We start from the raw sequence: 17579 nt of genomic DNA, 5'->3' as shown, positions 1-17579 counted from the left end.
GGAAGAAGGGGAGCTACAGGGAATAGACATCTATCAGAAAAGAGGTCAGATGAGCAGAGACCGACGGCGGGGCCCGGCGCTTCTTTCGGAGCCAGGCCGCCAGCCGCTCGGATTTTAGTGCTATTTCTGTGCTCGATCGGTCACGTCAGCGGGAGCTTTTAAAGTGAAATAGATGCCCCGTCTTCCGGAGCGCCGATCGGGGTTAACTCCCACCCCCTTTCTCCCCGCTTCGGATCGTCTCGCTCATCGGAGTGCACAGCCGGCGGCGGGTCACTCTGGGTGGAGATCCCCGTCCCCGTCCCCGACTCCCTCCCATCGGAGTCCCTGACAGCCGGAAAACGCTGATGGAGGGACGGAGCCCCGCTCTGGGTCTGACCCGCTGGCAGGAGGTCGGGGGGGGGGGGGGGGATCTTCGCCCAAGTCACAATTGTGCTTCCCGCAGCAAAAACCCCACGTTGTTAAAGTATTTCATCCGTTATTCTCACGTCTGGATTCGCTCCCTTGCGATGATTATACACCGTTAGCCTACGCTTGGACCTGCAACTGTGTTTTTGTTGTAATCCCGGCGTGTTAATTGGCATGTTTGGTCGCCGATCCATCAGCGCCGTTGGTTTGGATCCAAAATGGGGCGTCTGATGTTTGGACAGGCGGGCAGATATCCGGCTCGCCGCGGTAACGGTGAAGTTGCACAGCTTGTCGCCTCCCTGTTAGTGTTGGCTCATAATTATATGTTTATATTTACAGCAACAGTTTAACACGGAGGCTCCCGTCCACTGACACCTGATTTAAAACAGCGGGTCGGCGAAAGACGGTTACATCAAATAACACGAAAAACTTTACGATAATGAAACGCCTTTTTTGTTTCTCCCCGTGTCGAGGAATCGTCAAAGCGCCAATTTGATTCCCGCAATTTTCATGGCTTCTTGCGGATTTTGGGTTTTATCATTTATTCATATGATGCCACGCAACAGTCAGTGTGCAACTCTGCCCACGTCATGTTCCGTCACGCAAGTTCAGGCGATGTGACGGCGGAGACGAGTAAGCAAACTGCAAAGGGAGGCCGACAACGAAATCAGCGTAAGGGAAGAGGACGCGGCATTTGACGGCTACTATTATTATTATTATTATTATTATTATTACTATTGTTTGTATGGTAATTCAGTATATGAGGACAATCTTTAAAAGATCTTCTACCATGCCTCTAGTGGTCAATAAGCCACTACAGGCATGGAAGAAGCTCAATCTGAGAGAAATATACTTGTCATTATATTCTGTCCTCTGGCTTAAACTAAGTTAATTGATAATAGTGAGATCTTGGATTTCCATGCACTTAATAAATGTTTTAAGTGCTTGGAATAGTACGTACACCATTCTAAGAGCAGTGAATGTGCCTTTTACTAAATTTGAATTGCATTACATTAATGCAATTTTTTTTTTTTTAATAAATTAATTAATTATTTTTTATTTTATTTTTTCAATTGCTCAACCCACCATTTTACATATTCATTTTTTGAAGACATTTAATCAAAACAAGCAAATATTGGAGGAAAAAAAAAAATCTTGCAAGTGTCTTGATGTGATCGTTTGAGTTTCTGTCTGGGCTGTGCTTGGGTTGGTGTGTGTGTGTGTGTGTGTGTGTATGCATGTGTGTGTGTGTGTGTGTATGGATCTCCTAAGGAAGAGGAGATATGAAAAGGTATAGTTGCATTGCAAGCAGCAGCTGGGCAGGTTCTGAGTGATCACCGGGGAGAGGAGGAGGAGGTGGGGGTAACCGCGCCGCTGTGACTCATATAGCTCAGCTGAGTGTGTGTGTGTGTGTGTGTGTGAGTGTGTTCAGCAAGGCTTGTCTCGGTGAGAATGGCCGCTCAGAAACCGAGCGCCCGCATTGTTTGCCAGGTAAAAGGCCGGGGGCACTCCTTACTTTGGATGACTCGGCCCGGATCAGCAGGAGGAGGCCCGGCAAACAGAACATTCTCGGAGCGAATCCTCCGTGACTCAACCTCCCCTCCCTCCACGCCGACTGTTCCAGATTAGCCGACTGACATGAAGTCATTCCTGCACTGACGGGATGAGACAGATACTTAAGACTGACACTCGGCACTTGCGTGCGTGCCCCGAGTGTGTGTATGAGTGTACACCGCCGTCGGCTCCACCAGCTGGCCGCGTCGCCGGGTGTCTGAGAGAAGCGGCGCTCCGGGTCAAGCCTCTTAACGTGCCATTGGATGAAGTCTGAGCGCTGACCTGGCGTGGAGGAGGGGGCGGGAGTCGAAGTGAACAAACAGATTAATCAGACTTAAACCAGAAGAAGAACGGTGTCACCGGTTATTTCACGTGCTTCCTTTTCACCGTAAACGTCGATTCTAACGCTTAAAACGTATCCCGATGCGGTCATTTTCAACTTTGTGGCGTCCTTTGTGCTCGACGTGAACACACCCCGGCAGGTAAAGGAATAGAAGGGCGTGCCTGTTCTTTTCCGACCCAACCCCGAGGACAGCGCTCATTTTCCCATGCGGCGCCACTCCCTGAACGTCAACAAAGGCCCACGGATGTCACCCTCCGAAACGAGATCGAGGCGTTTTTTTGTTTGTTTTTTTTTTTATATCCACGCGTCTGTCGCCGCTGGATAACACCTCTGATCTGAATTCCACCGTTACTGCCTTAAAAAGAAAAAAAAAAATATATTGTATAACGGGGTCTGTCTCTGTCTCTCAAGAGATATATTGGCGTGACTTTCACGACGCTCGAATGAATGATATTCCGATGATGATCAGAGGACGCCGGTTTCAACAAAACCTCATGTGGGAGATCTGAACAGGTGGTCTCTTAGCAACAACGTGCCGTTATATTCTTGTGTTTCTGTCATATCCTTGTGCCAAAAGACTTTTCGGCTTGCGAGCAGCTGAAGAAGGCGAGCGAAGAAAAGAGGCGGAGATTTTTTTTTTTTTTTTTTTTTTTTTTTTGGATGTACGTTCTGTTTTAGGAGGAGATGCAGATATAACCAGACGTTGAGCCTTTTCGTAATTGGTTTAGTGTGAACCCCCCCCCCCATCTGCTCTGCACACTTCTGTGTTTGTTGTCTCACATACAGCCAAAATCCAGTGAACAATCCAGCCATTTATCACTTTATTTACCTTGTTGTTCGACAGCAGTATCTCGTTCGATGCTACGTGGCACGTAATCTCCTATTTAATGGAGTCGAAAATGACTTCAGCTCCCGAGCATCTGCCCTGGAAATATAGTGTTTCAACAAGTTTATGCCTGCCGGTGCCTGCGGCCTTGAGGAGATTTCATTATGCACTACAGGAGATATCATAACGTTCGTTGCCTGTGGAACAGCAGATTTGTTCCCTGCGCCTTTGACTGCGATGCAGAGAGAGGACTATTGCTCCACACACCCACCTTCTCTGCACGTCTGGGGGCGGATGGTTTTCGAGACGTTCGCTCTTTTCTTTTACTCATCGCTGCTTTTTCAAGGACAGAGGCTGGGTACGGCTCGGCGCCGCTTGCAAGGCTGAGCCGTATTGATGAAGCTCCGCAACCGTCGCTGACATCGCTTGCGTACCCTGCTCCCCCCCCCTCCGAATGATTACTTACCTTTCACAAAATAAAAAGCGTCCACAATTATGTTTTTTTTTTTTCGGGCTTCACAGAAAGCATTAAAATGCTTTATTGCGGGGGCGGAAGAAAGGAGGAGATGAAGAGAGGGGAAAATAGATGGAGACTCTCCACATCCTCGTCGAAATGGTCCGTAATTACCGTGGACGGGTGAAGCTGTAATTACACGGTGAAAAAGACACTTGGAAGCAAAGCCCGAAAAACTTATACGGCGCCGTGGCAGTGAGTGGACGATGGCCCTTGCATTTCTGGGCCGCGGGTTCCACTTACCGTGCCTGTGGCGCTGCTACTCTTTTTGCAGAATTGGCCACGCCGAGCAGGAAATCACTGACTTATCGTGCAGAAGCGAGGAATTAAAAATAAAAAACAAGGAAACGGCCACGGTTTCATTTGCGCATTTTTTTTGTGCAGCGCTAAAACTTTTCAATGAGCCCAATGAGCCACCTGCTGCATTCATATTTATATCTGCTAATGTCTTTTCTGTAAATGGTATAAGAGTTACGTTCCAAGACCCCCTTGCAAAAAGTGTGTTTCGGCAAAGTAGAGACGTGATGATTTTGATGGTATTTCCAGATATACAGTATTAACCCTCAACGAACTTCATGCAACCCTGCTGCTGTTTTTTTTTTTCTTCAGAAACATTGTTATAGTCAGCTGCCGCTTTCCCTTTTTTTTTTTCGGGTCGAAAATGATTTTCTGTCATGTCGGAGAAGACGTCTCCTCCAAGAACGCGTGCCAGAAAAGGAGATCTCGTATTTTATTTATTTTATAAAATGAATTTTAGTTTAATTTGACTATATTTTTTACAGTTTTTTTTTTTTTCTTTTAGGTCAGAATATGGCTATTTTATCCCCCCAAAAATTTGAAATAATGCAAAACCAATCACGAAAGATTGAAAAAAATCACAAGAATCGAATTACAAAAAAATCTGCAAAGTAGCGAGGACGCGAAAGCCGAGCTGTGAAGTAGCGATGGTCCACTGGATTAAATATCACTAACTGCCGTCCTTCAACCTACTTCCTCTTCGATGTAACAAAGAGCTCACACACTCTGGCCTATTTGCTAGGATGCAAGGGTGTATCGCAAATCGGTATCGCACTTGTTTGATCATTTTACCCTCAGTGTCGATTACCAGAGAAATATTAATCCGCTTGAATTGATGAAACGGTGTTACCTCACCTCATTGTTGTTGTACATCTTCCATTTTCCTCCACGCTGAAGCTAAAATTTGCTCAAACTATGAACAAAAAGTTCATATTGTACAAGCTGCTCTTGTTTAGGACTTTATTTTGGGAAAGAAGACCAGCCTTCAGTTGGATTCGATGGACATAAAAGAATTCGACGGCTTGAATTGTTTAGATATATCGGTTTTGATTTCTGATTTATGACACAGGCCCGTGAATCATGAAATAAAATAACATATCAACCACAGTGTGGGTTGTTTTCCCACCTAATATACTTTTTTTTTTTTTCCCCCACCATTCTAATAACTTATTTTTTACAAATTCTCTCAAGTCTGGATGCAAAGCAATATTGTACGGTTTGTGTTTTAAAAATACACTTTGGTTTCATCGTCACCTTTCTCTCTCTCTCTCTCTCCGCAAACACCCCTAGCTTTTCTTGCAGACACCCCGACTACCCGAGAGCGGCGCCGCAAACCTAACGGGAGTTTCATCGGCGCACGTTACGTCGTGCATAAACAGGTTTTTCGCAGTGAGAAGGAAGAAGGTCACAATTTTTCCCCATTTGCAATTCAAATCCCTATTCATCTGAGCCAAAGGAGAACAGTTGCATAGTTTCCCCTGATCCGTTCTGAACCTAGACCGACACGCGTTTTTTGTCTTTCCTGCATATTCTCTTCTTTCTGAGCTAAGTCAGCTCAAGCCGAGTGCAGCGAGCGAAGCTATTCTACGACAGAAGGGAATTTTTTTTTTTTCCCCTTCCGAGCCAGAAAGAGACGATCCGTTGTTGGGAAAAACTATAGCGATCGAGTCGGGGTCTCGGTTGCTGCGGCAACCGGCATCGCCGATGGGTTGCGGCCAATGCCGAGCAGATTCTGCTGCAAAGCAAACAGATATAAGTACGTAGTCGCTTGATACCGAGGACGTTATTTCTTTTGAGCGCCAGCAACAGCAGGGTAGACAGTGGGTCAAAGGTGGGAGCAGAACAAGAAACCCTTTTTATGGGTGACTTGCTGTTTCTCCATCCCCCACCTGAGCCCTCTTTCAGACAGCTGTGTAGCTACACACACATACACACACAAAATAAGTCAGACGGGAAGCCATGAAATACCTTTTATGTGTTGACTTAATGGCACTTCATGGTACCCGCTTTCTTTTTTCAGGTCCGTTTTATTGAGATTGATTTGAAGTGAGCTTCGAGCCTGCAGTGACGGTCCGTGCGTCGCGTTCCCGCTATCGATAGCTCGCCTCCGTGATTTAAATCTGAAACCGTTCCTGCCGACTGTAACGTCGACCGGAGTGTTTCTTAATTTTTCATGCGGTACCGGGGAAATGATGCTGTTTGTTGTTTCACGGGACGGTGATATTTCGGCGACGACCCGAGGGAGGGCGTGTCATGATTGATAAGTCCCAATCAAGATGGCACTTTTGGTGTCATCATGATTTCATGGCCGCAAAAACGATAAATTAGATCCGTCTAACTTTAATGAAACAACTTGGAAAACACTGACGTGCGTATAAAAGCTTTAGATTCGATTTTCACTTTGGCCCGATGGGAAAACGTCAGTAAAGCTTTGTGCATGCCGAGGAGGACAAGGTGTATGTTTAGACTTTGCAAAGAAACGCCCCGCTCTGTTTGTTTTACGGACGTTTGCAACAACAGAAGTTCCCAAACCTATCTTTTAGCGGCGGTCCAGAAATAAGTTGGCAGCGTTCCCTTAACTCGTGCTCCAGCACTGCAGAGATTCCACTTCCTGTACTCCACAGCGTTTGTGCGGCAACCACGATAAACGCTGAAAACCCTGCAGTAATGCAGAGGCCTTCTGTTTGGATGAGATTGCCTGATGTCAAATAGATTTAACCCGACGCCCCGAGATGGACTTTGTTTCTGAGCGGGAGCTTCAAATTAAATTGGCATACTTCTGGTGCGATTTAATATGATTTCCATGGAATGTGACCCCTGACCAGTCGCCCGGTTCGCATACAAGACTCGCATTAGCATTATTATTAGCACCGTTTCAATACTTCCTGAATGGTGGATGAAGTTTTTAGCAGTACAACTCAAGGTTTTTGAGGTTCATTTATTATATTTGAGAAAATTCCCGGTCACGCTCTTCATACCCGCTATGGGTTTAGCCTTTCCGACGTTATCGTTGCTATGGAAATCATAAAAAGGGATGGCAATACTTGGAAATGTATTTTTCGATTCATCATGCCCATCGGGTCATCGCGCCTGCAGCTCACTGAGCTCCGGCCCTTTTCATCCAAGAAGGGTGGTCTAACAGGTAAACCCTAGCGCTGCGCTGCACCTCATTAAAAACAAGCATCCAGCTGCCGCCGTGGACGGCGTGTCGCCGCTTGATGTTCTGCCAGTTGGTGTTACAGCACAGACGAGCGCAGAGAATTCAAAGAACAGGTTCGGCACCTCGAGTCTTCGCCGTGGACGTGTTTTATAAAAGAGCGCACAACTGTTCTCGTCCGTCCCATCAAGGCGCCTAAAGTTTATCGGGTCAGATTGTCTCTTTCTTCTTCTTCTTTTGGCTTTTCCCTTCAGGTGTCGCCACAGCGAGTCAACTTTCTCCATCTAACCCTATTCTCTGTATCCTCCTCTCTCACACCAACTACCTTCATATCCTTTCTCACTATGTCCATAAATCGTCTCTTTGGTCTTCCTCCAGACCTCTTGCCTGGCACCTCCAATTCCAGCATCCGTCTACCAATATATTCACAATCCCTCCTCTGTACATGATCCAACCATCTCAGTCTGGCTTCTCTGACCTTCTCTCCAAAACATCTAACATGTGCCGTCCCTCTGATAGACTCATTCCTGATCCTATCCATCCTGGTCACTCCCAAAGAGAACCTCAACATCTTCATCTCTGCAACCTCTAGTTCTGCCTGCTGTCTTTTTTGTCATTGTAACAGTTTCTAGTCCATACAGCATCGCTGGTCTCACCACTGTCTTGTACACCTTTCCTTTTATTCTAGTCTTCTATCTCTTCGTACCCCTGACACTTTTCTCCACCCATTCCAACCTGCTTGGACTCGTCTCTTCACCTATTTTCCACACCCTCCGTTGCTCTGGACTGTTGACCCTACTTACCTGAAATCCTCCAGCTTCGTGATCTCCACTCCCTGTTGCCTCACCGTTCCACCCGAGTTCCCCTCATTCACACACATATATTCTGTCTTGCTGTGACTAACTTCCATTCCTCAGATTGTCAGATTGTCTCTTTCTGGAGGGGATTAAGGAGTGGCTTCCAGTCGATCTATACTCGTGCCCTTTTATGGAAATGTTTTTGGGGTGAAGCGTTGTTCACTCCTCGATGTAGGTTTTCCCCCAGTATAAATCCAAAATATGGCAATTAAAAGTTTCCCGATTCAATTCCGACATGCTTTATGATGATTCGGGTTTTGTTTAATTTTGGTTTTGGTGATGAAAAGCCCCCCCAAAAAGGTCTTAAAGGCGCAGATAGCGTCGCCTTCTCGACCTCAATGAGGCGTCTGGATCCCCGCGGCCTCCGCCGCTTCACGTTTGACTCTTTTTTTTCGGTTGTATTACCTCTGCCGTTTCCACCGAGCCGACCACACGGACGTGTTTCTGCCGCCGCTCCGTCTCAGACGCTTCGGCGGGGGGCCAATGTCGAGTAGATGATTTCCCGCTGCTTCCTCGACCAGCGAGCGCGACTGTAGCCGCGGGGTGCAGCTGCCGGCTCCGTCCTGGAGGCGAGCTTTGGCCATTCGGGCTCGTGCCGCGATCAACAGCAAACGTAGTTTCAGATCGATGTGTGTCACGACAGCCTGGACCAGGTCACGGTAACTTAAGGAAAACACACCCTTCTGAGTGCAGGGTAATAGTCCTTTGGTGTGATAAATTACGATCAAATATCTTTACCCGAGGCTGCTCGGAGGCAAAACTAAGTGGCACTGATTTATTTATGTTAAGTTGGTCTATCTTGGGCACTCTTTATCATATTAATTAAAAAAAAAACAAAAAGAACTGTTTACTCCCCTTGAATGCTATTTAAATAAGTAAACATCCCTAGATTTTTGCCACCAGTGCGGTACGTTAAATATCGCTGTTTGATCAAAATATGGTTGATAGTTACACGAACGTCCCTCTGGTGGCTTACAACGCTTTGTTGTGCTCGCTGCTCGAGCTCATTTTGCGTTATGCAAGTGTGTCGCACATTTGCATAATGATAACAGAGGTGTTTTGTTTCGAACTCGGGCCCATCGGCATGCCGCGTTCGACTTTTCATCGATCAGACGTTGGATCCACACCCTTATCATAGTGATATTCGGCGGTTGATCATAAGGCTCATCCGTTCACTCACCTGTCATATAGAAAAATATGATAAACCTCCTTTTTTTTTTTTTTTTGGCCCGCGATCATTTGGTTAGTCATTTAGAAACTTTCTGCTGCCCGGTGTGTAAGGATGTAAAGCAGGAGTCTCAGACTTGCGGCTTCGGAACAATATTTTGTGGCCCCCTGCCTGAAATCAAATCTTTGTGTTTGTGCTGCCCGCCTGTTTTTTCCTCACATGCACCTGGGGGTTTTATACAGTGGGTTTAAAAAACGGGCAAGGAAAAAATGAAAAAAAAATGAAAAAGTAACCTTGTAATGTACTTTTTGCTTCAAAATTTGAAAGATTTTTTGATTAAAAAAAAAGAAAATCTAGTCACATTGTTAAAACGATATTTTCTTTTCTTATTTCTGTAAAAACCACAAAAACTATAGCACAAAAAAAAAACCAGGCAAAATTAAAAAGATTAAATTAAGAGATTTGATAACCTTAATAGCCACCATTAGCCTTGTAAACATTATACCTCCTCTTATACATGCTACCAATCAATTTTCTGATAAATTCTAGTGACAAATTTTCCCACATTGACAAGATTTTATCTTTCAACTCAACAATACTTTTAGGGTGTAATTTCATCAATTCTTTTTTTAATATTCATTGTTAATATTAATTTATCATGTATTTTTTTTGAGGAACAGTTCATTACATGTAAAGATTTTTATCATTTACCTGATTACCTTCTTAATACTAAAATAAAGGAAAAATTTGTACTTAGTATAGATCTTTTTGATGAAAAAAAAACAAAAAAAAGTCTAGTCACATTGATAAAACAATCCTTTCTTTTCTTATTTCTGTAAAAAAAAAAACACAAAATCGATAGCAAAAAAAAAAGGAAAAATTAAAAAGATTAGATTAAGAGATATAATAACCAAAATAGCCACCATTAGCCTTTTAAACATTATACCCTCCTCTTACACATGCTACCAATCAATTTCTATTAAATTCTAGTGGCAAATGTTCCCACAGTGACAAGATGTTCTCTTTTAACGCAACAATATTTTTAGGGTGTCATTTCATCAATTCTTTTTTAATATTCATTTATAATATTAATTTGTCATGTATTTTTTTAGAGGAACAGTTCATTACATGTAAAGATTTTTATCATTTACCTCCTTAACACTAAAATAAAGGAAAAATGTGGACTTAGTACAGATTTTTTGAGTTAAAAAACAAAAAAATGCCTAGTCACATTGATAAAACTATCTTTTCTTATTTCTGTAAAAACCACAAGAACTATAGCAAAAAAAACGGGCAAAATTAAAAAGATTACATTAAGATATTTAATAACCAGAATAGCCACCATTAGCCTTGTAAACATTATACCCTCCTCTTACACATGCTACCAATCAATTTTCTATTAAATTCTAGTGGCAAATGTTCCCACAGTGACAAGATGTTCTCTTTTAACTCAACAATATTTTTAGGGTGTCATTTCATCAGTTCTTCTTCAATATTAATTTTTAATATTAATTTGTCATGTAAAGATTTTTATCATTTACCTTTTTACCTCCTTTACACCAAAACAAAGGAAAATTTGGACTTAGTGTTACTTCTAGGTAATGATTTTACCGGTCCGGCCCCCTTGACATCAAATTAGGTCGTATGCGGCCAAAATGAGTTTGCCGCCCCTGACGTGAAAGGGAAACCTCACGAATATCGGGATGGGGCGATAGGCCTTCTCGTTGTGAGATCTGAGCGCTAACCACCGCGCCGCCCATCCGGCTCGGCCACGAACCCGTCCGTCAGACGTCTGGCTTCCGAATCTACACCTCCTTTACATTCTGCTGGGTTTCGTCCGCGGACACGGCTGCCTCCGCTGCCTGTCAGCGCGTGTCATCGCAGCCCGTACAAACGCTGTAATTGGTCGCTTCCGACTTCACCTGCCCCTGGGTATTTTCAGGCCCGGAGCCGGGTTGCTGCACGGAGGAAGGAGTGAGCGGCGGGTGAGAAGGAGCAGATGATGGCATCCTGGCTTCTGATTACACACGATTCCCTCCAATCAGCCGGTGTTCGAAATAACCCCCTGTTTGCATTTCATTACTATATTTGTGTGTGTGCACATTCGGAGTTATGAACATTCAAGAGACGCTGACCTCGCTCCATTGTCCGCTTTCACGCTGTGGGCGAAAAAAGAAAAAGAAAAAAAAAAAGCTCGTTTTGGAAGAGCTCAGGGAGAAATCACTTTAATCCGCTTAATAATGTTTTTCCTTATCTGCAGCCTTTCTGCTGGAGTTCTGCACATAATTCCTGTGTCACCGCCTAGCGGGGTAGACGGGTGTCAAAGATGTTTAATTCATTTTGTAAAAGTAATTTATCCGCCCCTGTTTTAATTGTCTTCTTTAATTTTAGCCCAGAGTGCTACTAATGAATTCTCCCAGTCACAAAATGGACAACGCCTCACTCAAGGGGAAGAGAGAGATTACACTGCAGCTCAGACATTCCCTTTTATTCTAAATGAAAGATGATATAAGATGTGAATTAAAATAAGGGGGGTGGTTTACAGTATCTATGCACAGTACAGGGGTTTATACAGTTGTGCACAATTTTTAAAAATTACTGCTTTATCACAGACTAATTCTCTCTCTCTCTCTCTTACACACACACACACACTCACACACATACACACACAACTTCAAGTGCTCCCTGACCCCGTTTCCCAATTAGCTGTCACAATTAGGGTAACAATGTAGTACAAGAGAACTGGGATGGCAAATTTAGCAACCGATGGTAAGGGATGGAAGGAGAGAGAAAGCGAGGGAGGGAGAGAAAGTACCTCCGTTTTAAATGTTCTTAACTCCCTCCACTCGCCCCTGGCTACATATCATTTAAGTTGCACTGTAAATTATGCCTCTTATATAAAAAAAAAAAGTTATATCAGTAGCTAATCTTCGAAATTCCAGCACGCAAACCCACCGCAGCAGCATTATTTATTCAGTGGCAGCGGGTCGCGGTGTGTGTGTTTTAGTGTGTGTGTTAGTGTGTGTGTGTGTGTGTGTGTGTGTGCACATTTGCTTAAGAAAGGCATCCAGGCCTGTGTCATCTACCTTTTGGCCTTGTCAGTGGGAGTGTGCCATAATGATGCTGTACTAGGCTTGCTTTGTTATGTAATCCTCCCACCAGTTTAAAACACCACCACTTGTTATTATAAAGCCCTGTATTAATGTAGGTGTGTGAGTGAGCAAGTACACACATTCTAGTGTGTGTGTATGTGTGTGATCAGCACACATTCATGTTACACTGGATTCTCATCAATGACATGCACGCTACATCACAATTGCGCAGAGCGGAGCAACATTTAGGAATAAACATCTCGGCGGCGGGGTCCCGGGGGATGTGTTAGTGTTTCATCTTCCCAGAGGCAAAACGATCGAGGATTTTTCTATGTGTGCTGGGAAGATTGGATTCTCCCTGATTATATTCCTACTTTTTATTTTTCAAATTCAAAGAAACACGGATTGTAAATAAAGTCCGAAGTCCCTTGCCAGTCGCTAACGGTGAGAATATAATTATGCAAAAACTGTAAACAAACAAGCTAACACCATGGCCTCTGCAGAAAGAGCGAGCTTCATATTGGGTTTTGGTGTTGCTGCGCCGTGCAAAAGCGTGCAAAAGCGTGCACAGGCGCTCCAACTCCAGTTTCCTTGAGCAGTAGACCCAATTAAAGGAAGACTACATGGGCCGGCCTCGGGGACGCCACAGGGTCGCACCTCGTGTGAATTTTGTTGCTGTCCTCTGCTTACTTCCACAGAACGCGGAGGCTAATTTAAATAACAATCTAAATATTTGTATATATGCAGCCGTATGCATGATTGATAAAAAGCTCCACCTATTTTCTGCGGATAATCAGGAACCCGGTTTGAAAATGTTTGTTCTGGTTTGAAGCTACCACTTCCATATAGGTCATGCTTTTGTGGCCTTATTTTGGATGATACCTTTCCGTTTGCAGCATCGCAGCACGATTGTTATTCTGGTCTTTTGATGCAGATCTTGAGCTACTTCATGTTTCATTAACGTTTTTAAAAAGGAATCTCTGAAATATAAATACTCCACATAAACAAATGTGTATGTATATTAATGAACTTTTTTTCCCTCTCCTGTAAATCCGTCATTCATTAACTATGCAGTTTTTCCTGCGCTTAAAGTTGCAGGGATGCTGGAACTCTTCCCAGCTGCTATTGTGCGACTTTCCCCGCCTATCAATCGGTGGCCACATATGGAGACGTACAACCATTCAATTTAGAGTCTTCAGTGAACTTCCTGCATGTTTTTTGGACTGTTGGAGGAAACCGGAAGACTTGGAAACCCTCACAGTCACAAGGAGATCATGGAGGCTGCGTGGAAAAAAAGGCCCCCTGTTGGAGTCAAACTGTGGGCCTTCTTGCTGGGAGGCGGAAGCGCTAACCACTCCGCCGCCGCCGCCTCCTATAATCCGTTTTTGTCATTTTGAAACCTTCAGCTGCCCGTTATGCATGGAAGTAAAGGGAAACCTTATCAATTTTCAAGCAGCTTGATATAATTTCCTTAGCAGTTTGTTAATTGTCCTTCACCCAAAGCAGAAAACACATTCGCTGTTGGACATTTTCAAAAAGCCATCGCGGGTGTTCGGCATTATTTTCCGAGAAGGTATCAAGTCAAAGTTACATTTTAGTTGATTCGGCTTCCTTTGGGTTTCGATGTTCCGAGTCTCATTCATGTTAAGGTTGCAGTGGCTGCAAAAGCTGATGCTGAAGGCCTTCCGTGTGTCATAACAACAAACTAAATGGAGGCCATTGGGATTACATCGGAGCAGTTCTAGTTTCCCACTTTGCATTGACTCTTTGCACCTAATTTATAATGAAACACAGCATGTTTGTTTATATGTGTTTGCCATCTGTATGGGTTTGCTTCTCAAATGAAAGGGTTCGGGGAAAAAAAAAAAAAAACATCTTTGTTTTTCTTTTAATCAAAGTGCACCCAGCTGCTGGATTTCACTGGTAATTTAGATGAAACGATTCACATTTACATTAAGGAAAAATATATCTATATCCGTATATTATTTTCAGAAAGCCCTGGAAGCCATTCATGCTGTTTGTGTTTAGCATGAAAGCAAAGGCTGCATCAGAAATGCCTAATTGGGTGTTTGGGTCTCCCGAAGAGATGGAAGTGTCAAGGGTTGATGCCCGTCTTCCTTAGCACAATGGTGTGTTAATGTTTGTGTGTGTGTGTGTGTGTGTGTGTGTGTGTGTGTGTGTGTGTGTGTGTGTGTGTGTGTGTGTGTGTGTGTGCGGGCTGTTCAGTCCATTCCTCCTCTATTATCTCATCGTATTTGACTGCTAACGAGCTTTCTTTGCTGTCTCTGTCACATAACATCCCTGTTCAGTCCGGAGCGGCGAGTGAACTCTCTTTCTTCTGCAATGAGATACTTATCGCACTTTATTCATCGATGGACAAATGATAATACCGTCACCTGGCTTTCTGATGGCTCTCCAACATTTCTAGCTCATCATAGTTCCATGTTGAAACAGGAAGACGGTATCGCCCCTGCTTCCTGACCATCAAAAACACAGCGTTATTCCCCATTCACTGTCACACTAGAGCCAATTGACAAGTTCACAAACATACTGGATTTTTCGGTGCAATAATAAAACCAATTTTGACATCTTTTGCATTGCTTAACACACAACTAAAGGTGTGCACTCCTACAAGATTTTCCCTTTTCCCCTACTTTCATTTATTATTATCATTATATTCATAGCTAATTGTTATCATCATATCGTCATGTAACTAACATCTTAGTGATGATTGTATCATTAATTCAATTGCTTTATTTGCCAGGTAATTTTACAACTACAAGGAATTTGCTTTGGTTAACAGTGCTAAACAGACAACATGAAATGGGTATTAAATACATTGAAAAGTAAAGTGAAATCAGAGCGATCATTGTTGGTCGTGCAAAATGGCAAGTTGTGCAAAGTAGTGCAATAGAGGGATTGGGGCAGTGGCAGCGGTGGGCCGGGGCATTATTGATGACAGACTGTATGTTTGGGTATTTTGCCTGACGAGAGTATTTCCCGCTTCTTTTACAATCAACCAAATCCTTTAGAGCAACCGACCGACCTGGCGACGAGGGTCAACCCTGTTTTTTGCGCTTTCCCTGCTCAGACCTGCTGCTAAACCATCCCCAAGACAAAACTCCAAAGTAGAAATAAGCATCCAAAGCTCTCCACCGGTGATCCCAGAAATGGAATTAACTCCAGGGCAAATCCGGGGGTCTGTATCCGGCTCTGATGCAGACTCCGGGGAACCAGTCGGGTCGAAGTAGCGACTCTCTGATTACCAGATGGCCACTACACCTCCTGAGCCACGCCGCAGATTAGATCCCTCCCCCATTCGGTCTCCAGAATGAAAACATGCTGTCCACCCTGTGACGGTGTTAGTAATATTCGGAATTGGACGGGAGCACGGCAGTCGATTTTGGAAGGCAACGCCCCCAACGCACGTTCTTGTGTCTTGAGAGTAACGTCAAATACGTTAAAGGACGCGGCCCCTGCAGCTCCAGCATGGTCACTATGGAAATAATTGAATTTTCTGTCCACTTTACCATTTATTATCGTTGCTTTTGGGTATTAGCTGCTGGTATTAAATAGATGTGTATGTTCAGTACACTTACTTTCTTCTGCCGGTTTGCCGATTCCTGACGAGACAAGCGCTCTATCGATATCCCGGCCCTCATTAAAAAAAAAATAATAATTTAACTGAAAAGCCCGACCACTGATGAAAGGAGGCACCCGATTTTCAGGATGATGGTTCGGGTTGAAACCGGTGGCATCCTGCCATCGCATTTGTGTTGATACAAGCTGGAGGGAGATTATGAAGTGTTCTCCTGCAGTATTGATGGGTCGGTATGGGCTGCAGCAGCAGCAGCGCCGCTGTGGATGTCACTCTGTCCCCTTGGCGTTTCCTGACTAGCTGACTGGGGACCAGCTAATTGGAGGAAGCCCTGGAGGAGCATGGAAGGGTGAGCGCGAGGGTTGGAGGAGAAAACCGAGGAAACGATGGTCGCCGGAGATGTCTTGTACCGCTTTCCAACTGCCTCTTCCCTCTTCGGCACGCTGTCTTTCTCGAGTCAAACAGGATTGCCGGGATCTCATAAATCACCCCCGTCGCTTCTCGTGAGAGCTGTATCTTGTCATGTGGTTTATCGGGTTTTTTTTTTTTTTTCTTTGTAATCAGTCAATGGATCTGAAACAATTTCCTCATACGCTGCCTGCAACACTATCAGCGCCACATGCTAGCGTGACGCGGGTCTGTTAAGATCAGGGTTGTTAAACTCATTCAGGGCCACATCAGCATAATGGTTGCCCTCAAAGTGCCACATGTAATGGTAACAGGATAAATAAAACCAAATTTAATGTAAAATAAATGTAGCTACTCCTTAATGTTAAATAACATTCAAATCCAAAATGTGACACATGCATTCCCATCATTCTTAAAACAGCCTTCAATCGGCATCACTTTTTCTCTTCCTGATTATTCGTACCTCTCAATTCCACTTGTTGAAAATGATCAGCGTGAATTGTGGGAAATGTAGTTTTTGGTCAATTCACGTGTTCGACAATCAGACCTTTTAAGATACGTAAAATGACGTGGCAGGCCAGATTTGGCCCGCGGGCCTGGAGTTTGCCCGCGTGGCTTGGAGGAAAGCTTAAATATTAGTGTATTTATGTCCATTTCTTTTTTTTTCTTCTATGCTCTGGTGTAACCGCAGGCATCCTTGACAATTTCACAGACAGTTTATTTTTCGGCCCACAGCTGCTTCTCTCAGCTCGCCACCGTAATTAAACCCACCTTCTCCTGCCTCCTTCCCTTCAACCACGCACACCCAGACTAACACCAATCCATGTCTTCATTAATATTCAAGCAACCCCTCTGGACCGTGTTTTGAGACTTTCTTCAAAATGGCTGGGTTTTTTTTTTTTTTTTTTTTTGTATTTTTTTTTCTCCTGAAAGATTTTGTGCTCGGAACTTTGTGGGTGTAAGAAAGGACAAAAGAGAGAGGCAGAGAAATGTGAATAGAACAAGGTGTAAGACTTTGTCCGTGACCCCGTCGCTCTCTCTCTCCTCCCTCTGCTGATAAGTAAACCACACATCAATGTCTTCTTTTCTCTTTCAGACCATTATGGAGCACTTCAACCCCTGCTTACGGAACTTTGTTGCCATGGGGAAGAACTATGAGAAAGCTCTTGCCAGTAAGTCCTTTTTTTTTTTTTTTTTGTTTCTCATTTATTTTCTCCTCGCTCCCCGTTTCACTGCAGGTTCAGGCACAGAGCCAAGCTAGAACTCTCTCTGTTTCTCTCTCAATATATCTGCCCATTTCTCCCTTTATGATTTGCTATTTAAGGATGAGCCATGTCAGATTTTAATTGTATAACACGGT

The 17579-nt window shown here is 44.0% G+C and overlaps 1 protein-coding gene across 7 annotated transcripts in view; it reads left to right on the top strand.

Moving 5' to 3' along the window:
• baiap2a (BAR/IMD domain containing adaptor protein 2a) overlaps positions 1–17579 on the top strand; it is a 66206-nt gene that overhangs the window by 1391 nt on the left and 47236 nt on the right. For all 7 annotated transcript variants that reach the window (XR_015108949.1, XR_015108950.1, XM_086175810.1 and 4 more), the window contains exon 2: positions 17316–17391. Coding sequence is in view for 5 of the 7 variants with exons in the window: in XM_086175810.1 (XP_086031936.1) it covers positions 17316–17391 (76 nt within the window). In the remaining 2 variants the exon portion in view is untranslated. The remainder of the gene's footprint in view (positions 1–17315; positions 17392–17579) is intronic.

The sequence above is a fragment of the Fistularia commersonii genome, chromosome 28 (genome assembly GCF_037954325.1).
Source record: "Fistularia commersonii isolate RoL2024-O1a breed Wild chromosome 28, RoL_Fcom_v1.0, whole genome shotgun sequence".
Classification (NCBI taxonomy): Eukaryota; Metazoa; Chordata; class Actinopteri; order Syngnathiformes; family Fistulariidae; genus Fistularia; species Fistularia commersonii.
This window is presented reverse-complemented; position numbering and strand designations above follow the sequence as displayed.